This window comes from Pseudophryne corroboree, chromosome 1 (assembly GCF_028390025.1).
Source record: "Pseudophryne corroboree isolate aPseCor3 chromosome 1, aPseCor3.hap2, whole genome shotgun sequence".
NCBI lineage: Eukaryota > Metazoa > Chordata > Amphibia > Anura > Myobatrachidae > Pseudophryne > Pseudophryne corroboree.
Genome location: NC_086444.1, coordinates 524,113,857 through 524,138,466, shown reverse-complemented (window position 1 = coordinate 524,138,466; position 24,610 = coordinate 524,113,857). Strand labels below are relative to the sequence as shown.

General features: G+C 45.8%; 1 protein-coding gene across 1 annotated transcript in view; it reads left to right on the top strand.

The window, feature by feature from the left end:
• The window catches only part of AK3 (adenylate kinase 3), a 51,097-nt gene extending 30,741 nt beyond the window's left edge, over nt 1-20,356 (top strand). Inside the window, exons 4-5 of the mRNA XM_063913977.1 lie at nt 14,132-14,250; nt 15,443-20,356. Of these exons, the coding sequence (XP_063770047.1) occupies nt 14,132-14,250; nt 15,443-15,548 (225 nt within the window). The 3' untranslated portion in view covers nt 15,549-20,356. The remainder of the gene's footprint in view (nt 1-14,131; nt 14,251-15,442) is intronic.
• Nucleotides 20,357-24,610: the final 4,254 nt, after the last annotated feature.

Sequence of the window (24,610 nt, the reverse complement as noted above, 5' to 3'; positions counted from 1 at the left end):
CTCTCTCTCTCTCTCTCTCTCAGCTTTTGATAAATCTCCACCTGTATTTGAAAAATGACTGTCACTACTTCCACCCAATATAATGCCCCCCCCCCCCCATTTCCCTAAATTTGCCATTATAGTGCTTTCTCTTTGTCCAATCATAGAAACTTGGTAAATGAGTTTGTTTTATCACTGTACTAGTGCAGCTTATTATCCTGAAAGTAGCATGTCCACCTATGTATCTGGACCATATATCTGCTATATTTGAGGTTTACACTTTAGTGTAAATACTTAGGGTCCCACAAAGTGGGAGAAAGTAACTATGAGGAGACTTGTGGATTCCCCCCCCCCCTCTTATTTGCACCTAAATGTCCAATTAAATAATATATAGTCTAACATGCTGCCAAAACAAATTACTATTCTAAAAAACAAAACCATTACTTGCCAAAATATAACTATGGGTCAGGTCTCAAAGGGGCAGTAACACTCTGTGAAGTTGTGCAGTAAGGATGGTGTAATGTTTAGCATTACAGCACTGAAGTCATGGGTTCTGTTCCCACCATGGCTTTAACTGTGTGGCGTTTGTATATTCCTCCCATACTTTTGTGGGTTTCCTCCAGGTACTCTGGTTCCCTCCCACAGACCAAAAATATACTGGAGGGTTAATTGGCGCCTGATAAAAATGTACCCTAGTGTGTAAGTGTGTGTATGTAAATGGGCAGACTAGATGGGACAAGTGGTTCTTATCTGCCATGAAATTCTGTGTTTCTAAAGGGCATACATACTGGCGATATTTTAGACTATATTGCTCCTTTTTACCCTTTTCAGCGATATGGTTTAAAATATCACCCAGTGTGTACGCTATGAACGATGCACTGCCCCGTGCATTGTTATCGCCCCCACTGTCTGCTGTCCAGAACTGCCTGTACGGGCAGGCCACAGCATGACGTCACTGGACGATATCGTCCAGTGTGTATGCACTAGGTCAACCGACTGAGAGGATAGGGAAAACACTACTAGACTATATCGCTCACAGAGTGAATCGTCTAGTGCAGGGGTTCTCAAACTCGGTCCTCAGGACCCCACACAGTGCCTGTTTTGCAGGTAACCCAGCAGGTGCGCAGGTGTATTCATTACTCACTGACACATTTTAAAAGGTCCACAGGTGGAGCTAATTATTTCACTTTTGATTCTGTGAGGAGACCTGCAAAACATGCACCGTGTGGGGTCCTGAGGACCGAGTTTGAGAACCTGTGGTCTAGTGTGTACCCACCTTTAAATATATGTTCTAACACACATTATGGTAAAAATGTTACGCTATGACTAGGCCATAGTTTGCCACCTGTTTGAAAAGATACCTGTTGGGCATGAGCAGAAATTTATGCATGTTCAAAGTAAATATATATTCCGTCTTTAGCCACTTTTCTCTGACGTCCTAAGTGGATGCTGGGACTCCGTAAGGACCATGGGGAATAGCGGCTCTGCAGGAGACTGGGCACAACTAAAGAAAGCTTTAGGACTACCTGGTGTGCACTGGCTCCTCCCACTATGACCCTCCTCCAGACCTCAGTTAGAATCTTGTGCCCGGCTGAGCTGGATGCACACTAGGGGCTCTCCTGAGCTCCTAGAAAGAAAGTATATTTTAGGTTTTTTATTTTACAGTGAGATCTGCTGGCAACAGACTCACTGCAGCGAGGGACTAAGGGGAGAAGAAGCGAACCTACCTAACTGGTGGTAGTTTGGGCTTCTTAGGCTACTGGACACCATTAGCTCCAGAGGGATCGACCGCAGGACCCGACCTTGGTGTTCTGTCCCGGAGCCGCGCCGCCGGCCCCCTTACAGAGCCAGAAGCAAGAAGTGTTCCGGAAAATCGTCGGCAGAAGACTTCTGTCTTCAACAAGGTAGCGCACAGCACTGCAGCTGTGCGCCATTGCTCCTCATGCACACCTCACACTCCGGTCACTGATGGGTGCAGGGCGCTGGGGGGGGGGCGCCCTGAGGGCAATATATGACACCTTGGCTGGCAAATCATCACAATATATAGTCCCAGGGCTATATATGTGATAAATTACCCCTGCCAGAATCCATGAAAAAAGCGGGAGAAAAGTCCTCCGAAAAAGGGGCGGGGCTATCTCCCTCAGCACACTGGCGCCATTTTTTCTTCACAGTGCAGCTGGAAGACAGCTCCCCAGGCTCTCCCCTGTAGTTTTCAGGCTCAAAGGGTTAAAAAGAGAGGGGGGGCACTAAATTTAGGCGCAATATGCGTATACAAGCAGCTATTGGGGGGAAAAAATCACTCAGTTATAGTGTTAATCCCTGCATTATATAGCGCTCTGGTGTGTGCTGGCATACTCTCTCTCTGTCTCCCCAAAGGACTTTGTGGGGTCCTGTCCTCAGTCAGAGCATTCCCTGTGTGTGTGTGCGGTGTGTCGGTACGGCTGTGTCGACATGTTGGATGAGGAAGGTTACGTGGAGGCGGAGCAGAGGCCGATAAATGGGATGTCGCCCCCTCTGGGGCCGACACCAGAGTGGATGGATAGGTGGAAGGTATTAACCGACAATGTCAACTCCTTACATAAAAGGCTGGATGACGTAACAGCTGTGGGACAGCCGGCTTCTCAGTCCGCGCCTGCCCAGGCGTCTCAAAGGCCATCAGGGGCTCAAAAAACGCCCGTTACCTCAGATGGCAGACACAGATGTCGACACGGTGTCTGACTCCAGTGTCGACGAGGTTGAGATATATACACAATCCACTAGGAACATCCGTTACATGATCTTGGCATTGAAAAATGTGTTACACATTTCTGACATGAACCCAAGTACCACATAAAAGGGGTTTTATTTTTGGGGAGAAAAAGCAGCCAGTGTTTTGTTCCCCCATCAGATGAGTGAATGAAGTGTGTAAAGAAGCGTGGGTTCCCCCGATAAGAAACTGGTAATTTCTAAAAAGTTACTGATGGCGTATCCTTTCCCGCCAGAGGATAGGTCACGTTGGGAGATATCCCCTAGGGTGGATAAGGCGCTCACACGTTTGTCAAAAAAGGTGGCACTGCCGTCTTAGGATACGGCCACCTTGAAGGAGCCTGCTGATAAAAAGCAGGAGGCTATCCTGAAGTCTGTATATACACACTCAGGTTCTATACTGAGACCTGCAATTGCCTCAGCATAAATAGTGCTGCTGCAGCGTGGTCTGATACCCTGTCAGATAATATTAATACCCTAGACAGGGATAATATTTTGCTAACATAGAGCATATTAAAGACGTCGTCTTATATATGAAGGATGCACAGAGGGATATTTGCCGGCTGGCATCCAGAATTAATGCAATGTCCATTCTGCCAGGAGGGTATTAGAGACCCGGCAGTGGACACGTGATGCTGCCTTTAAAAGGCACATGGAGATTCTGCCTTATAAGGGTGAGGAATTGTTTGGGGATGGTCTCTGGGACCTCGTATCCACAGCAACAGCTGGGAAGAAATTTTTTTACCTCAGGTTTCCTCACAGCCTAAGAAAGCACCGTATTTTCAGGTATAGTCCTTTCGGATTCAGAAAAGCAAGCGGGTCAAAGGCGCTTCCTTTCTGCATAGAGACAAGGGAAGAAGGAAAAAGCTGCACCAGACAGCCAGTTCCCAGGATCAAAAATCTTCCCCCGCTTCCTCTGAGTCCACCGCATGACGCTGGGGCTCCACAGGTGGACACAGGTGCGATGGGGGCGCGTCTCGAGAACTTCAGGGACCAGTGGGCTTGCCCACAGGTGGATCCCTAGGTTCTGCAAGTAGTATCACAGGGATACAGGCTGGAGTTCGAGGCGACTCCCCCTCGCCGTTACCTCACATCAGCCTTGCCTGCTGCCCTCGGAGAAAGGTAGTACTGGCGGCAATTCACAAGCTGTACTTCCAGCAGGTGAAATCAAGGTACCCCTCCTTCAACAAGGCCGGGTTACTATTCCAAAATGTTGTGGAGACGGTTCGGTGAGACCCATTCTAAAATTGAAATCCTTGAACACTTATATAGGAAGGTTCAAGTTCAAAATGGAATCGCTCAGGGCGATTATTGCAAGCCTGGAGAATTTCATGGTATCACTGGACATCAAGGATGCTTACCTGCATGTCCCTATTTACCCTCTTCACCAGGAGTACCTCAAAATTGTGGTACAGGATTGTCATTACCAATTCCAGACGTTGCCGTTGGTCTGTCCCCGGCACCGAGGGTATTTACCAAGGTAATGGCCGAAATAATTATCCCGTACTTGGACGATCTCCTTATAAAGGCGAGGTCCAGGGAGCAGTTGTTCGTCGGAGTAGCACTATCTCGGGAAGTGCTACAACAGCACGGCTGGATTCTGAATATTCCAAAGTCGCAGCTACGACGCGTCTACTGTTCCTGGGTATGGTTCTGGACACAGAACAGGATAAAAAGGATTTCTCCCGGAGGAGAAGTCCAAGGAATTGTCGTCTCTAGACAGAGACCTCCTAATACAAATACAGGTGTCGGTGCATCAATGCACGCGAGCCCTGGGAAAGATGGTAGCTTCTTACGAATAAATTCCATTCGCCAGGTCCCATGCAAGGATCTTCCAGTGGGATCTGTTGGACAAGTGGTCCGGGTCGCATCTTCAGATGCATCGGCGGATAACCCTGTCTCCAAGGGCCAGGGTGTCGCTGTTGTGGTGGCTGCAGAGTGCTCATCTTCTAGGGGGCCGCAGATTCGGCATACAGGACTGGGTCCTGGTGACCACGGATGCCAGCCTTCGAGGCTGGGGGGCAGTCACACAGGGAAGAAACTTCCAAGGCCTATGGAAAAGTCAGGAGACTTCCCTACACATAAATATTCTGGAACTAAGGGCCATTTACAATGCCCTAAGTCAGGCTAGACCCCTGCTTCAACACGGCCGGTGCTGATCCAGTCAGACAACATCACGGCGGTCGCTCATGTAAACCGACAGGGCGGCACAAGAAGCAGGATGGCGATGGCAGAAACCACAAGGATTCTCCGATGGGCGGAAAATCATGTGTTAGCACTGTCAGCAGTGTTCATTCCCGGAGTGGACAACTGAGAAGCAGACTTTCTCAGCGGACACGACCTCCACCCGGGAGAGTGGGGACTTCATCCAGAAGTCTTCCAAATGATTGTACACCGTTGGGAAAGGCCACAGGTGGACATGATGGCGTCCCGCCTCAACAAAAAGCTACAAAGATATTGCGCCAGGTCAAGGGACACTCAGGCGATAGCTGTGGACGCTCTGGTAACACCGTGGGTGTACCAGTCGGTGTATGTGTTCCCTTCTCTGCCTCTCTTACCCAGGGTAATGAGAATAATAAGAAGGAGAGGAGTAAGAACTTATACTCCATTGTTCCGGATTGGCCAAGAAGAGCTTGGTACCCAGAACTCCAAGAAATGATCTCAGAGGACCCATGTCCTCTGCCGCTCAGACAGGACCTGTTGCAGCAGGGGGCCTGTCTGTTCCAAGACGTACCGCGGCTGGGTTTGACGGCATGACGGTTGAACGCCGGATCCTGAAGGAAAAGGGCATTCCGGAGGAAGTTATCCCTACGCTATTTAAAATAAGAATTTACTCACCGGTAATTCTATTTCTCGTAGTCCGTAGTGGATGCTGGGAACTCCGTAAGGACCATGGGGAATAGCGGGCTCCGAAGGAGGCTGGGCACTCTAGAAAGATCTTAGACTACCTGGTGTGCACTGGCTCCTCCCACTATGACCCTCCTCCAAGCCTCAGTTAGGTACTGTGCCCGGACGAGCGTACACAATAAGGAAGGATTTTGAATCCCGGGTAAGACTCATACCAGCCACACCAATCACACCGTACAACTCGTGATATGAAACACAGTTAACAGTATGAAACAATAGAGCCTCTCAACAGATGGCTCAACAATAACCCGATTTAGTTAACAATAACTATGTACAAGTAATGCAGATAAACCGCACTTGGGATGGGCGCCCAGCATCCACTACGGACTACGAGAAATAGAATTACCGGTGAGTAAATTCTTATTTTCTCTAACGTCCTAGTGGATGCTGGGAACTCCGTAAGGACCATGGGGATTATACCAAAGCTCCCAAACGGGCGGGAGAGTGCGGATGACTCTGCAGCACCGAATGAGAGAACTCCAGGTCCTCCTCAGCCAGGGTATCAAATTTGTAGAATTTTGCAAACGTGTTTGCCCCTGACCAAGTAGCTGCTCGGCAAAGTTGTAAAGCCGAAACCCCTCGGGCAGCCGCCCAAGATGAGCCCACCTTCCTTGTGGAATGGGCATTGACAGATTTTGGCTGTGGCAGGCCTGCCACAGTATGAGCAAGCTGAATTGTACTACAAATCCAACGAGCAATAGTCTGCTTAGAAACAGGAGCACCCAGCTTGTTGGGTGCATATAGGATAAACAGCGAGTCAGATTTTCTGACTCCAGCCGTCCTGGAAACATATATTTTCAGGGCCCTGCCAACGTCTAGCAACTTGGAGTCCTCCAAATCCTTAGTAGCCGCAGGCACCACAATAGGCTGGTTCAGGTGAAACGCTGACACCACCTTAGGGAGAAACTGGGGACGAGTCCTCAATTCTGCCCTATCCATATGGAAAATCAAATAAGGGCTTTTACAAGACAAAGCCGCCAATTCTGATACTCGCCTGGCTGAAGCCAAGGCCAACAACATAACCACCTTCCATGTGAGATATTTCAGATCCACGGTTTTTAGTGGTTCAAACCAATGTGATTTTAAGAAAACTCAACACCACGTTGAGATCCCAAGGTGCCACAGGAGGCACAAACGGGGGCTGACTATGCAGCACTCCTTTTATAAATGTCTGAACTTCAGGTACTGAAGCTAGTTCTTTTTTTGAAAGAAAATCGACAGAGCCGAGATCTGTACCTTAATGGAACCCAATTTAAGGCCCATAGTCACTCCTGCTTGCAGGAAATGCAGAAATCGACCTAGTTGAAATTCCTCTGTTGGGGCCCTTTCGGCCTCACACCATGCAACATATTTTCGCCATATGCGGTGATAATGAGTTGCTGTAACCTCTTTCCTGGCTTTAGTAAGCGTAGGAATTACTTCCTCCGGAATGCCCTTTTCCTTCAGGATCCGGCGTTCAACCGCCATGCCGTCAAACGCAGGCGCGGTAAGTCTTGGAACAGACAGGGCCCCTGCTGCCGCAGGTCCTGACTGAGTGGCAGAGGCCATGGGTCCTCTGATATAATTCTTGAAGTTCTGGGTACCAAGCTCTTCTTGGCCATCCACGAGTATCGTTCTTACTCCTCGCCTTCTTATTATTCTCAGTACCTTTGGTATGAGAGGCAGAGGGGAGAACACCTAAACCGACTGGTACACCCACGGTGTTACCAGAGCGTCCATAGTTATCGCCTGAGGGTCCCTTGACCTGGAGCAATATCTTTTATAGCTTTTTGTTAAGGCGGGACGCCATCATGTCCACCTGTGGCCTTTCCCAATGGTGTACAATCCTATTGGAAGACTTCTGGAGGAAGTCCCCATTCTCCCGGGTGGAGGTCGTGTCTGTTGAGAAGATCTGCTTCCCAGTTGTCCACTCCGGGAATGAACACTGCTGACAGTGCTAACACATGATTTTCCGCCTATCGGAGAATCCTTGTGGCTTCTGCCATCGCCATCCTGCTTTTTGTGCCGCCCTGTTGATTACATGGGCGACTGCCGTGATGTTGTCTGATTGGATCAGTACCGGCTGGTTTTGAAGCAGAGGCCTTGCTGGCCTCAGGGCATTGTAAATGTCCCTCAGATCCAGAATATTTATGTGTAGGGAAATAACCTGACTTGACCAAAGTCCCTGGAAGTTTCTTCCCTATGTGACTGCCCCCCAGCCTCAAAGGCTGGAATCCATGGTCACTAGGACCTAGTCCTGTATGCCGAACCTGCGGCCCTCTTGAAGATGGGCACTCTGCAGCCACCACAGTAGAGATACCCTGGTCCTTGGAGACAGGGTTATCAGCCAATGCATCGGAAGATGCGATCCGGACCACTTGTCCAACAGGTCCCTCTGAAAAGTTCTTGTATGGAACCTGCCTAATGGGATTGCTTCGTAAGTAGCTACCATTTTTCCCAGGACTCGCGTGCAATGATGCACCGCTACCTATTTTGGTTTCAGGAGGTCTCTGACTAGAGATGACAACTCCTTGGCTTTCTCCTCCGGGAGAAACACTATTTCTGGTTTATGTCCAGAACCATCCCCAGGAACAGTAGACGTGTCATAGGAACCAGCTGTGACTTTGGACTGTTTAGAATCCACCTATGCTGTTGTAGCACTTTCCACAATAGTGCTACCCCGACTACCAACTGCTCCTTGGACCTCGCCCTTATAACGAGATTGTCCAAGTACGGGATAATTACAACTCCCTTTTTTTGAAGGAGTATCATCATTTCGGCCATTACCTTGATAAAACACCCTCGGTGCCATGTACAGTCCAAACGGCAGTGTCTGGACTTGGTAATGGTAATCCTGTACCACAAATCTGAGGTACTCCTGGCGAGGATGGTAAATGGGGACATGCAGGTAAGCATCCTTGATGTCCCGGGATACCATGTAATCCCCCTCGTCCAGGCTTGCAATAACCGCCCTGAGCGATTCCATCTTGAACTTGAATTTTTTTATGTTCAAGGATTTTAAATATAAAATGGGTCACACCGAACCATGCGGTTTCGGTACCCCAACCCGTGTGGAATAGTAACCCCGTCCTTGTTGAAGTAGGGGCACCTTGAGTATTACCTGCTGGGAATACCGCTTATTAATTGCCTCTAGCACAGCCTCCCTGCCTGAGGGAGTTGTCAGCAAGGCATATTTTAGGAAACGGCTGGGGGGAGACATCTCTAATTCCAGCTTGTACCCCTGAAATACTACTTGGAAGAAACAGGGATCCACCTGTGAGCGAGCCCACTAATTGCTGAAATTTTTGAGGCGGCCCCCCACCGTACCTGGCTACACCTGTGGAGCACCCGCGTCATGGTGTGTACTCACAGGAGGCGGGGGAAGAATCTTGATTCTGGGAACAGGCTGACTGGTGCAGCTTTTTCCCTCTACCCTTGTCTCTGTACAGAAAGGAAGCGCCATTTGACCCGCTTGCTTTTCTGAAGCCGAAAGGACTGTACCTTTTTCTGTGAGGAAACCTGAGGTAAAATTATTTCTTCCCAGCAGTTGCTGTGGATACGAGGTCCCAGAGACCATCCCCAAATAATTCCTCACCCTTATAAGGCTCTCTATGCTCTTTTTAAGTCAGCATCACCTGTCCCGTGACAGGTCTCTAATACCCTCCTGACAGAATGGACATTACATTTATTTTGGATGCCAGCCGGCAAAATATCCCTCTGTGCATCCCCCATATATAAGACAACGTCTTTAATATGTTTTTATGTTTGCCAACTATTATCCCTGTTTGACAGGGTCACCAACCACGCTGCAGCAGCACTATCTGCAGGTCTCAGTCTAGTACCTGAGTGTGTAAATACAGACTTCAGGATAGCCTCCTGTTTTTTATCAACAGGTACCTATTAAAGTGGCCGTATCCTAAGACGGCAGTGCCACCTTTTTTGACAAACGTGTGAGCGCCTTATCCACCCTAGGGGATATCTCCCAGCGTAACTTATCCTCCTGGCGGGAAAGGGTACGCCATCAGTAACTTTTTATAAATTACCAGTTTCTTAACGGGGGAACCCACGGTTTTCACACACTTCATTTATTCATCTGATGGGGGAACAAAACACTGCCTGTTTTTTCTCTCCAAACCTAAAACCCATTTATAGAGGTTAAAGTCAGAAATGTATAACACATTTTTTATTGCCGGGATCAAGTCACGGATTGGATTGTGTATATGTCTCCACCTTGTCGACACTGGAGTCAGACTCCGTGTCGACATCTGTGTCTGAGAGAGCGGGCATTTTTGAGCCCCTGATGGCCTTTGAGACGCCTGGGCAGGCGCGGGCTGCGAAGCCGGCTGTCCCACAGCTGTTACGTCATCCACCCTTTTATGTAAGGAGTTGACACTGTCGGTTAATACTTTTTACCTCTCTATCCACTCTGGTGTCGGCCCCACAGGGGGCGACATCACATATATCGGCCTCTGTTCCGTCACCATATAAGCCTCCTCATTCAACATGTCGACACAGCCGTACCGACACACCGCAGACACACAGGGAATGCTCTAAACGAGGACAGGACCCACAAAAGCCCTTTGGGGGGACAGAGTGAGAGTATGCCAGCACACACCAGAGCGCTATATACTGCAGGGACTAACTGAGTTATGTCCCCTATAGCTTTATATCTATATATATATATATATAATGTATACTGCGCCTAAATTTAGTGCCCCCTCTCTCTTTTTTTTTTAACCCTTGTAGACTGCAGGGGAGAGCCAGGGAGCTTCCCTCCAACGGAGCTGTGAGGGAAAATGGCGCCAGTGTGCTGAGGAGATAGGCTCCGCCCCTTTTTCGCGGCCTATTCTCCCGTTTTTTATGGACTTCTGGCAGGGGTATTTGCCTCATATATAGCCCCTGGGGCTATATATTGAGGTATTTTTGCCAGCCAAGGTGTTTTTATTGCTGCCTCAGGGCGCCCCCCCCCAGCGCCCTGCACCCTCAGTGACCGGAGTATGAAGTGTGTGAGAGGAGCAATGGCGCACAGCTGCAGTGCTGTGCGCTACCTTGGTGAAGACTGAGTCTTCATGCCGCCGATTTTCCGGACCATCTTCTTGCTTCTGGCTCTGTAAGGGGGACGGCGGCGCGGCTCCGGGACCGAACATCAAGGCTGGGCCTGCGGTCGATCCCTCTGGAGCTAATGGTGTCCAGTAGCCTAAGAAGCCCAATCCGGCTGCAAGCAGGCGAGTTCGCTTCTTCTCCCCTTAGTCCCTCGCTGCAGTGAGCCTGTTGCCAGCAGGTCTCACTGAAAAGAACAAATTCTAAGACTATAACTTTCTAAGAGCTCAGGAGAGCCCCTAGTGTGCATCCAACCTCGGCCGGGCACGAAATCTAACTGAGGCTTGGAGGAGGGTCATAGTGGGAGGAGCCAGTGCACACCAGGTAGTCTAAGATCTTTCTAGAGTGCCCAGCCTCCTTCGGAGCCCGCTATTCCCCATGGTCCTTACGGAGTTCCCAGCATCCACTAGGACGTTAGAGAAAGCTAGGAAAGAAGTGAACGCAAACCATTATCACCGCATATGGCGGAAATATGTTGCGTGCTGTTAGGCCAGGAAGGCCCCAAAGGAGGAATTTCAGCTAGGTCGATTTCTGCACTTCCTACAGTCAGAGGTGACTATGGACCTAAAATTGGGTTCCATTAAGGTCCAGATTTCGGCTCTATCGATTTTCTTCCAAAAGTAGAACTGGCTTCACTGCCTGAAGTTCAGACTTTTGTTAAGGGAGTGCTGCATAGTCAGCCCCCGTTTGTGCCTCCAGTGGCACCGTGGGATCTCAACGTGGTGTTGGATTTCCTGAAGTCGCATTGGGTTGAGCCACTTAAATCCGTGGAGCTACAATACCTCACGTGGAAAGTGGTCATGCTGTGGGCCTTGGCGTCGGCCAGGCGTGTATCAGAATTGGCGGCTTTGTCATGCAAAAACCCTTATCTGTATTTTATATGGATAAGGCGGAATTGAGGACTCGTTCCCAATTCCTTCCTAAGGTGGTATCAGTTTTTCATGTGAACCAACCTATTGTGGTGCCTGCGGCTACTTGGGACTTGGAGGATTCCAAGTTACTGGACGTAGTCAGGGCCCTGAAAAGTATATGTTTCCAGGACGGCTGGAGTCAGGAAAACTGACTCGCTATTTATCCTGTATGCACCCAACAAGCTGGGTGCTCCTGCTTCTAAGCAGACTATTGCTCGCTGGATCTGTAGCACGATTCAACTTGCACATTCTGCGGCTGGACTGCCGCACCCTAAATCTGTAAAAGCCCATTCCACGAGGAAAGTGGGCTCTTCTTGGGCGGCTGCCCGAGGGATCTCGGCTTTACAAATTTGCCGAGCTGTTACTTGGTCGGGTTCAAACATTTTTGCAAGAGTCTACAAGTTTGATACCCTGGCTGAGGAGGACCTAGAGTTTGCTCATTCGGTGCTGCAGAGTCATCCGCACTCTCCCGCCCGTTTGGGAGCTTTGGTATAATCCCCATGGTCCTTACGGAGTCCCAGCATCCACTTAGGACGTCAGAGAAAATAAGATTTTACTCACCAGTAAATCTATTTCTCGTAGTCCGTAGTGGATGCTGGGCGCCCATCCCAAGTGCGGATTGTCTGCAATACTTGTTTATAGTTATTGCCTAACTAAAGGGTTATTGTTGAGCCATCTGTTGAGAGGCTCAGTTATATTTCATACTGTTAACTGGGTATAGTATCACGAGTTATACGGTGTGATTGGTGTGGCTGGTATGAGTCTTACCCGGGATTCAAAATCCTTCCTTATTGTGTCAGCTCTTCCGGGCACAGTATCCTAACTGAGGTCTGGAGGAGGGTCATAGTGGGAGGAGCCAGTGCACACCAGGTAGTCCTAAAGCTTTCTTTAGTTGTGCCCAGTCTCCTGCGGAGCCGCTATTCCCCATGGTCCTTACGGAGTCCCAGCATCCACTACGGACTACGAGAAATAGATTTACCGGTGAGTAAAATCTTATTTTTACCAGCCATGGTTTTACTCAAATGCTCCCATCATCTGTGTGTCACTGCGGGATTGAGTGTGATCTGTGATGATTGAGCTGGGGATAGGAAAGGAAGAATACCCGCTTTTCTGTTGCTTCTATTTGCAAAGTTTGGAAAGTGAGTGGACCAACTGGGGAGGCGGAGAGAGAGGCATGTTGGAGCTGTAGCAGAAACCTTTCTTACTATATCCCATGAGATGACACCACATGAAGGTGGGAATTCACCTCTTAAATACAATTTGTATTTACTTTGGTCCCCATTCACAATTGCAGTAAAGTCTCTGTTTTTGTGAAAGGATTTTTATTTTTTGTCCGGCACATGCTCCTAGCTAAGTGCATGCTTCTACAGGTAATACTGAGTTGCATGCACCTCGGTTACAACTCCACTTGGCACAGTTTAGTGAGGGCGTGTAAACTGAATTTCAGGCTATGTGGTGCTGTGCATACGCAGAGATCCGTCCGATTTCAGCTGGATCTCTTGCACCAGTGTTAGTACTGGTACATGTGCACGCTGTTACCAGTCCTAACCAAGAATACATGTAGGGGCAGTGCAGCTGCATAGAAGCAATTATATCCACGTATAGGGACAGATGTATTAACCTCGAGAAGGCATAAGGAAGTGATAAATCAGTGATAAATGCAAGGTGATAAATGCACCAGCCAATCGGCTCCAATATGTAAATTAACAGGAGGTGATTGGCTGGTGTGTTTATCACCTTGCACTTATCACTGGTTTATCACTTCCTTATGCCTTCTCCAGGCGTAATACATCTGCCCTAAAGTTCCTTATCTGTAGTGTGAGTGTAATTTGTGATCAGATTGCTTGAAATTTAGTTTGTCATTTTGTATTTTTATTAGGTTAATTGAAAATTAAATGCATTATGCAAAATTATATATAATTGAACTTGAACTTTGTAGGGTGTGTTCCATTCTTGTTGGCTTTTTCCAGTCTTTAACTTTTCATTGTTTAACTTCAATACACAGAATCTAATTGCGGATTGATTGGTTAGTTCTGTGTGACGTTTGCACCTACAGTACAGCAAGGCCAACCAGGTTACTATGGATTAGAAAGACTGTATTAAAAGTAGGCTGAGCTGTGCTAATCAGTTTACTATAGTGTGTATGGCTGGGGCTTACAGCTATTGAGTAGGGATCAGTATGAAATACCGGCGGACGGGATCCCGGCTGTCATGATCCCATCCGCCGTAATGCTGGCAGCACTAGAAAGCCCCATTGTGGGCACGGTGGCTCGCTGCGCTCACCACAGGTTCTGTTCACCCTCTGTGGTTGTCATGGACACCCACAGAGGAAGAATATTCTGTGGCGCCGGTATTCCGGCGGCGGCATTTTGCCGCTAGTTGGGATTTCGGTGGCGGCACTGTGACTACCGGGATCCAACTAGCTGTATTTTAACCACTTCCCATTGAGAAGCTATTGGCCTTCTGTACAAGAGGATTAATACTTGTTATGTTTCAATTTATACCAACAGGGAATTGATGATCTTACTGGGGAATCTTTAATTCAGCGTGAAGATGACAAGCCAGAAACTGTGATCAAGAGACTCAAAGCTTATGAGGCCCTCACTAGGCCTGTATTGGAATATTATAAGTAAGCATTCCTTTGATATGTATGAAACGTAAAGGATGTATTATATTTGTTTGTGTCAGGGTCATACTTACTTACTTTTTTTTTTTATTATTATTATTTTTTTTTTTATTGTACTCCATCCTTTTATAAAACAGACTGTGATATTATATCATAATGCTACATGTAAGAATTGCAAATCATTAGAAACTGTTTCAGGAATTAATTAAAACAAATATTCGAGAACATCAGACTTCCCACACTCAAGGCACTCCAGTGATCAGATGAAATAAATTGATCTGGTCAGCTACATAACAAACATCCCAGTTGTAGAGATGTAGTCATTGTAATCATTGTGGATTGCCAAACTGTCAGTCCTCACACCACACCTATACCCCTTTTCCACTGCCCAAATAACCTGTGTTATTCCCAGGTCGGCCTCAGTGGGAACTTCTCCTCCCCAAAAAATAACCCAGATCCAGTGACCCAGCAATCTAACTCGAGAAGCGAGCAAGGTTGAACACTGGTAGAACCTGGGTAAAGCGTCAGTGGAAACTCATGCTACTCAGGTTATTTGACTCGGGTAAGGCCAAAAGACGGTGATTGGAGCTTCTGGGCCATTTACAGTTGATGTCATTTGTCAGAGACCTGTAGAGACAGCACATGCAACCATTGCAGCTGATGCTGAGCACAAACAGTCTGACCCATCCATAGTCTGATCCGCAGCAGAAAGTGCAGCCCGCAGCCTGATCCTCAGCCTGACCTGCAGCTGAGCCTCACCTTGAACTGTAGCCTGAAATGCTGCCTCAACCGCAGGTTGACTCACAGCCCTAATCCACTCCTCCCTTTTATTGCCGTTTTGTAACATCACCTTTGTCAGCTTGAAGAAGTACATTTTTAATGACGTCCATAGGATTTTGCGGTGCTGACCCAGGTTCATTGTAAAGTGGTACAACCTGGGAATATACCGGGTTGAAGTGCACTAGAACGGGGTCTAAGGCTGTGTCCAACCTGGGTTGGACCAGTGTTCAGAATCCCGGGTCGGACCTGGGATTTTGATGGAAAAGGAGTACTAGTGATGACGGGCAACTGCCAATCCGGCAAGGTAACTACTGGATTAGTAAAATAGCTTAAGGGTATATTTACTATGATTGCTTTTTTCAGAACAATTCTGGTGCCCTGTAACGTGACTAATTTTGATATGTGATCTCTTTAGAAACAAGGGTGTGTTGGAAACTTTTTCAGGGACAGAGACCAACAAGATCTGGCCACTTGTCCACTCTTTCCTGCACACAAAGCTGCCTGATGTGATCCAGAAGTAGAGATAGAAGGAGAACCGCGAAACCTGGACTACAGTTTGTGTGCCATTCGACAAGAATTGTTTTATTATTTTTGTCTCATGTTATTTTATGTGTTTGCTATTTTACAGACAGCCTTTTACAAAAAAAATCTTAGCGCTGGGATCTCCGATATTTTAATAGCTGCTGACAGACAATATTTTTAATGTGGTTCCTGAAATTGTGAAAAAAAGAAACTATTTTTAAAGTGGTAAACAAAAAAAATCTGAGAATTGAAAAAAGTTTTTGGAAATTAGGTTATTTTAAATTCTTTACAGAATTGTGTATTTTAGTCTATATAGCTTTGTTTATCAGTTTTTGTTCTGGTTCCATTATCAAAAGTACTGTAGGTGATTATTTTATTTTTATTTTTTTAATGTGTGCTTTCCCATTGTAAGAAGTTTGTCAGTGTATGATAACTGCTGGAAGCTTGTACTTAAACTAAATGAGCACTCTTGTAGCCTGTATTAATTTGGTTATTACACCAAATGACAGAAAAACTCAACCTTCATGCAGTGCTTTGTTTTTGTCTGAAGGTTTTTCACTGTCATTTTGTCATTCTTAGGAGAAAACTAATTGCATATGGTGTTATATGTAAATCATGAGTGCTCTAAAACGGAATGACGACCATTTTATGAATGATTTAAGAGGACCTGTTGGGTTTGCACTGATTTAATGGACATATTCTTGTCTAAAAATTAGATTGTTACTTTCTGTCTCCACTGGCCAGCAACCAGGTTTTATTTTCTGTGCCAGTTAAGCTGACTTATATAGGTAGATACTTGCTCAGCAGTAAAGTCTCTCTGCATTGAATTATTATTATTATTTTTATGCCAGGGGTTCACAACCATGATCCTCAGGGCACACTAATACCCCTTTTAGACTGAAATGACGGGTTGCCCAGGAATTTGTACACTGGTCAAACCTGGCTTTGATTCCCGGGTCACTGGACCCAGGTTGACCATTTTCCACTGAGCTGCTGCTGGGTTGTCACTGCAATAACCGGGGTTTTTAGCAGCAGTGGAAAGGGGTTTAACGATTCAAGTTTTAAAGATAGCCGCAGGTGGCTTAATTAGTACCTGTTATTTTGATTTCATTATCTGTGCTCTAGCATGGATATCACTAAAACCTGCACTGTTAATGTGCCTTGAGTACTGAGGTTGGTAAACACTGTTCTGTGGGAACAAACCACAATATAAAATTCATGCATTATAAATACAAGTAAGTCCAATATAACTAAGCGAAAACCTTGTTCAGTGGGTACTACTTACTGCCGCCTACTCTTGGAACGTGACATTATTACCTGTGTTTTTTTTATTTTATTTTTTTTATTTAAATCCTTTAAACAATTAAGTGTGTATGCACTTGTCGAAGCCAGGTCCCGTCTCTAACGAGATCGCTGGGTACTCACATTGTGGGACATGTACTAAGCAGTGATAAAAGTGGAGAAGTGGCCAACGGCAACCAATTAGCTGCTCTGTATACTTTTAAAGTATGCAAATTATAAATGTTACGTCAATGCTGATTGGTTGCCATGGGCAACTTTTCCACTGGCTCACTTCTCCGCTTTTATCACTGCTTAGTACATGTTCCCCATTGTGTAGTGTGTACCCAGCTTTACAGTTCAGGTTTTAGTGATATCCAGGCTTCAGCAAAGATGGTTAAATAAAAATAACTAAGGTACTAATTAAGTCACCTGTGCTCAAGCACGGATATCACTAAAACCTGGACTGCTAGTGTGCCATGAAGACTGAGGTTGGGAATGCCTGATGTAGGCTATATCCTTATATAGAGGATTACATGTACAGTAACCAATCTGATCTAATTAAGTCAAAGCCATTGTCCTTTTTTCATTTTCTATTACAGCTAGTGAATGAGTAGCTCTTATTTTGTATATGCTATTTTTTAAAACCTGTTTGATGCAAATTGCAGACCAACAGCAAGTACATTGCAAGAAATGGCAGTGCTACAAGTTATCTTGCACCATATGATTAGCTATTTACTTTCATGAAGAATGATCAGCCTTTGATTTCTACATATTGGACCCAAGTTACAGAAGATAAACATGAGCTGCGTTTTCTAGTTATTAAAATATACATTGATTGGATTCTAGTTTGAGCAGATACACTACATTTGTACAGTACTACAGTCATTACCTCATACACACACCAGCCAGAAGCCCATGAGCATACTTAAAACTACCTCATTTGCTGCTGCTGTGAGTTGTCTTACCCTGGAAAGGTTACCTATATATGTATATGTCCATTTCTTTTGTGGCTGGTATATATTGTTATGTAGAGGTACAAAAACCAAGCACATATTAAAATACCATCTAAAGTACATTAGTCATTGTGCAACATGAACCTTTTAGTGTTTGATAAACAAACTGATTTAATGGTGTTGCTAGAGTGTTTATATTAGGGACCAGAAGCAGCTGCAAATTTCCCATTAGGCACGTGCCTAGGGGCAGCACTTGGATGCCTGTATTGGCACAGTGGAGCCTGAAATATACCAGTAACTGCAGAATATTTCCACTGTACTCTACCATATGCCATCTTGAATGGAGTGTAAACATACTGTTCCTGTAAGCTGTTTCGCTGAGTAAATACAGATGTGTCATCTTACATCTTTTCTCGGTGTGCTACAAGTCGCATTACACAACGCGTGAGCGCCGTGTGACTCGGTAGTGCCGTACGTCTTTTTATTCTGTTTGGTATTGTGTGGGTTTTTTTCGCTAAAATGCGTCTTAGGCTCTGGCCACACGTAGCAGCCAAGCGGCACCCGCATATCATTAAAATGATATGCATCCTATATTCTGTTTGTGACTGCGACTGTATTTGCATACAAAATGCTATGCTACAGTGTTTTCATGGAAAACATGCGGCTCCATGGCATCATTAACGACATCCCTAGATTGGCCTGCATGTACAGACATCTGTTGATGTGGTTAAAGACCCGCGTGCATTGTTAACAATGTAGTGCGTAAACACTGAATGATTTTAACAATATATTTCAATACATATGGATCAGGCACATCGTTCAGGATACTACATGGTTATTTAACCTGCGGTCCTCCAGCTGCTGTGGAACTACACATCCCATCATGCGCTGCCATAGTTCTGCTATTAAGGCATGCTAAAACTTAGGCAGGGCATGCTGGGATGTGTAGTTCCACAGCAGCTGGAGGGCTGCAGGTTGAAGACCTATGGTATAGTGCAAATGCTCTAAAACGCGGTCCTCAAGGCACCCCAGCAGTCCAGGTTTTAAGTATATCCATGCTTTGCCACATGTGGCTTAATTATCACCTCAGTCAATTTGATTTAACCATCTGTGCTGAGCCATGGATATACCTAAAACCTGGACCGTTAGGGTGTCTTGAGGACCATGTTTGAGAATCTCTGGTATAGTGTGTACCCAGCTTAAGTGTAAAAGGGGTATTAGTCAAATATAGAGAGAGGCAATCATGGGACCGCCTCTCGGGATCCCAGCAATCACAATGCTGATGCCTGGACTCCCTACAGGAGGTGAAATGCCACCGCCGGAACACCGGCGCCACAGGCTTTTCTCCCTCTGTGGGTGTCCACCCATAGAGGGAGAATAGATCCTATAGCGAGCCACCATGCCCGCAAGGGGCTATCTAGCGCTCGCCCACTGCTGGCATACTGGTGGCCGGGATCATCACAGCCACATAATTATATTTAAAGCGCAACGGAATTTGCTGCGCTATATAAGAAACTATAAATACATTTTATTATATTTTTATATATATATATATATATATATATATATATATATATATACATACATACATCTCTCTCTCACACACACACACACACACACACACACACACACACACACACACACACACACGAGAATGAGGCGGCACTCGGAGACTATCAAACAGCATAACCATGTATTGGTGCAATCAACGTTTCGGGGACCAACTCCCCTCCGACAGGATAAATGCATTTGTGAAAATACAGTATGTATAATATATTTTAATATGTGTGTTAATTATTCCACTTTATGGTTCCTGTTCTGCCATGTGCCGTGTGGCCAACCTTTTTCACCACCTGAAATTGCTGCTGCATTTGCTATGGATGTTAACTATTGCTAATTGGGGTACTATTTAAAAATGCAATTTCTTATTGCCATCTAGCTTCTTGGCAGTAGACCTAAAACTGGATATTAAACCAAACATTATATTGAAATATGTTACTTATAAATACATGTTATGGTTGCAGACAGTAACATGGTTTTGTTAAATAGATGTACTTAAATTGGTATAGATGACCTAATTGCTTTTCAGTCTATAAACCAGTTTCCATGCACTTATGTGGCTCATCTTCTGAACCACTTCCTGCTTTCATCAGTGGCCCATTAAGAAGCGGTTAGTACTCACATTCAGTTTCATCTATTATAAAATACTTATAAGCAGTGATTTAAGTATTTGCCTTTCAATTTGGAGAATATGGAAAAACTTCAAATCAATCGTTTTTGCGCTGTGAATGTCCATAATGAATGTAAAAGATTTAGATGGTCTAGGAGACAGAGTATAGCATGATTCACTCATGTTTATCTTTCTATAAAACTATTTTGTGTGTCATACCTACTAAAATAGGAAAAAAAAGGTACGAAAAGTTCTTTCACTTTTACTATTCTTTGAATGTTTGTATGAAAAGTTTTGTGCCTTCACTTGAAATGCATGAAAGCTCATCTACAGATAAACGGCAACACAAGAAACAGTTTACAGCTGTATCACTCAATAAAACACATTTGCTGTTTGCTCTGGATGATTGTGTTTATTTTCTATTGCAGATGGCTTGTATTTTTTCCTTGCATTGATTTGGTATATGATTTTCTATACACGAGACCAACTCCAGTACTCTGGAACCCCTAAAAGTGCATGTAGTCCAGATGTCAGCCAGTCTTGGATGCACCTGTGCAGATCTGGAACTTAGATCTGGAAAACATGCACTGTTATGGGTCCCTGAGGACTGGAGTTGGGAAACACTGCCCTACCCCTCTAAATATGCACTATGCAAATAAAAAGCTCTCGCTTACCCAGGTGCTTATAAAATCTGAATACCAAGCGTATTGAAAGCAAGGGCTTCAACCCAGATACAAAACATAGTAGTAGTATGGGCAGGAACATGTATAATAATACTGGATTACCCGGAGTGCCTATAATCATGGCAGCAAGATGAGACATCCTACAAAACCAAATCTTAGTAATAAACAGACCAACTAACCCTTTTAGCTTTTGCACACCATTTAGGATACAAATCCAAGCACTTCTCCGTAAAACTAGATCACGTTACACAAATGTTTTTACTTAGTAACAAGATGGCATTTGTACTTCAGTTTTATGCTTCATAAATAATTCATTTTCCTGATGGCCTCAATAAAAGTATTGCTGAGAAAGAAGTGCTCAAAGTAACCTGTAGGGGACAGAACATTTTGTGTTTGACTATATGAATCAGCAGTACTGTACACTATACACAGACCCAATCTTATTTGGGTCATACCTTTTGAAAAACAGAATTTTTAAAGTCTTCAGTATTTCAAACAATGTAAAATGTGTTCGATAAGCTATTCTAAGTGGTTTCCTTTGACTGCTGTCTCTCACTGTTAAAACTTTTATACATTTGTTCTCTAATGAACCTCCCGTGCAGGTTCCCCAGCTCCATCCTTCACTTTGGCCCATTTAATTTGTTTGCTAACAAATGACGTGTACATCATAAATTACAACACTAGGGAGTAGACTTGCTAAAACTAAAAAGCAAAATATGAGATTTAAAATTGGTTGCTACCAATATTAATAAAGTAACCCTAAGGACTCATTTAGGTGCAACATTTGTGGTAAACCACAACCATACAGACATTTCCTTTTATTAACTTATGACACACACAAAACCAATTGTTAAATAATTCAGAATCGGCTTTATTGGCCAGGTATACTTGCGTATACTAGGAATTCGGTTTGCTATTCAACAGCCAAGTAGGTAACAGATAAGCAGGTGGGGGCAAGTAAAGTAATACAGATAGGAATACCGTAGGGACACAAGTGAGTTACATGTATGTCTAGTCAGTCAATGTTCAGCAGGTGGACCGTTTGAGGAAAGAAACTTTTGAGGCTTCTGGTGCGCCTGGCGGGTACGGCCCTGTGACGCCTGCCTGAAGGAAGCAAGTTAAACATGCTGTGGACGGGGTGTAGCTGGTCCTTTACTATCTTTGTTGCCAGCTTTTTAGCTCCGAACAGGTACAGGTCCTGGACTGAGGGAAGGCTGGCCCCGATGATCTTCTCTGCGGTTCTGACCACCTTTTTGGAGCCTGCATCTGTCCCTCGCGCTGGCGGAGCTGTACCATACCAGTATCAAGGAGCACAGTACCGACTCCACAATCGCGGAATAGAAAAGGAGCAGAAGCTTCTGTGGGATGTTGAACTTCCTTAGTTGCCTGAGGAAGAACAACCTCTGCTGCGCTTTCCTGACAGTGGCGTCAGCGTTGGACCCCCATTTAAGGTACCGGGAGATTGTAGTCTCTAGAAACTTGAAGGAGTCCACTAGCGATACCACACTGTCAGTAATCGTTAACGGAGGTGCAATAGGAGACTTCTTCCTGAAGTCCACTATCATCTCCACAGTTTTGAGGGGGTTGAGCTCAAGGTTGTTGTGGCTGCACCACTGGGCCAACTAGTCTACTTCCCGTCTATAGGCCAATTCGTCACCGTTCTTGCTGAGGCCAATGACTGTGGTGTCATCGGCAAATTTTATGATCTTTACTGATTGCGCTTCTGAGGTGCAGTCGTTTGTGTACAGGGAGAAGAGCAGGGGTGAGAGGACACAGCCCTGAGGGGCCCCTGTACTAATGGACCGCACTTGAGAGGTGAATTCCTCCCGCTTTCACCACCTGTGTTCTATCTGTCAGGAAGTCTACTATCCGGGAACAGGTAGCTTCTAGGACCCCTAGGCGAAGTAATTTGGGGTGGAGGATGCTGGGTACGATTGTATTTAAGGCCGAACTGAAATCGACAAACAGGACCCTCGCGTAGGTACCGGGAGTGTCTAGGTGCTGTAGAATGTAGTGCAAGCCCAGGTTCAGTTCACATTTATACCTAAATGCAATATTCATAAATGAGCCCCTCTAAATTACCAGTATAATCTGTTAGTACTGCTCTTTCTTAAAAAAAACAAACCCTTACTGATATTTACAACAATGTTTTGTCACAGGCTTATTCCTATTCAGGTACTTCAGTAGGATGCTAATTAGCAGAATTAGCATGCTGACCGCCCCCTCCCCCCTTTGAACAAGCAGAAATTGCGAACGCATCGCAATTTCTGCTTGTTAGCAGAAACTAGGGATGGCTCCTGCCGACGCAGCTTACCTACGCCCGCAGGAGTCCCGCCGTCATTTTCTTGATCGCAGCGGCTGCATGTGACGTCACACAGCCGCCATGATCACGCCCCCGTTTGGCTGCCCCTGTTCGCGATGCACTGCCCTAGCAACGCTTCATCTCTTCCCTGGAAACAGAGCATTGCCCGCCCCGCGACCGCCTCTGTCTGATTGGCAGGCAGAGGCGATCGCATTTTCTGCCCCACACCCCCAGAAAGAAAATGCATGTGCAGGACGGGCACTGCGCATGCGCCCGCATCTTTTTTTTCCAAAGTTACGGTTGGATCGCACAATGTGATCCAACCTGAATTAGGCCCCTTGACAGGTAATCAAGTGGAAAGCAAAGAAAGCTGTCCAGAAGGCAAACAAATACATAAAAATGCTAGCTCTAAAGAAAGTATTTTATTATCATAAAATAATTGCAGAAATCAGTTAGACTTCATGCATTTGGTGTATCCCTACTTCATTAGTATGGGGGATTGCCTTGCTACCTTTGGTGCTCAACCACTTTAATATATATTTCTCTAACGTCCTAAGTGGATGCTGGGACTCCGTAAGGACCATGGGGAATAGCGGCTCCGCAGGAGACTGGGCACAAAAAGTAAAAGCTTTAGACTAGCTGGTGTGCACTGGCTCCTCCCCCTATGACCCTCCTCCAAGCCTGTTAGATTTTTGTGCCCGAACGAGAAGGGTGCATGCTAGGTGGCTCTCCTGAGCTGCTTAGAGTAAAAGTTTATTTTAGGTTTTTTATTTTCAGTGAGTCCTGCTGGCAACAGGCTCACTGCATCGTGGGACTAAGGGGAGAAGAAACGAACTCACCTGCGTGCAGAGTGGATTGGGTTTCTTAGGCTACTGGACATTAGCTCCAGAGGGACGATCACAGGTTCAGCCTGGATGGGTCCCGGAGCCGCGCCGCCGGCCCCCTTACAGAGCCAGAAGAATGAAGAGGTCCGGTGAAATCGGCGGCAGAAGACGTTCCTGTCTTCAACTAAGGTAGCGCACAGCACTGCAGCTGTGCGCCATTGCTCTCAGCACACTTCACACTCCGGTCACTGAGGGTGCAGGGCGCTGGGGGGGAGCGCCCTGAGACGCAATAAAAACAGAAATACCTTAGGATGGCAAAAGAAATACATCACATATAGCTCCTGGGCTATATGGATGTATTTAACCCCTGCCAGTTTTCCAGAAAAAAGCGGGAGATAAGGCCGTTGTGAAGGGGCGGAGCCTATCTCCTCAGCACACAAGCGCCATTTTCCCTCACAGTTCCGCTGGAAGGACGGCTCCCTGACTCTCCCCTGCAGTCCCTACAGAATCAGGGTAAAAACGAGAGAGGGGGGGCACTATTGGCAGCTAAATTATAAACAGCAGCTATAAAAGGGAGTAACACTTATATAAGGTTATCCCTATATATATATATATATATATATATATATATATATATATATATATATATAGCGCTCTGGTGTGTGCTGGCAAACTCTCCCTCTGTCTCCCCAAAGGCCAAAGGGCTAGTGGGGTCCTGTCCTCTATCAGAGCATTCCCTGTGTGTGTGCTGGGTGTCGGTACGATTGTGTCGACATGTATGAGGAGGAAAATGATGTGGAAGCAGAGCAATTGCCTGTATTAGTGATGTCACCCCCTAGGGAGTCGAC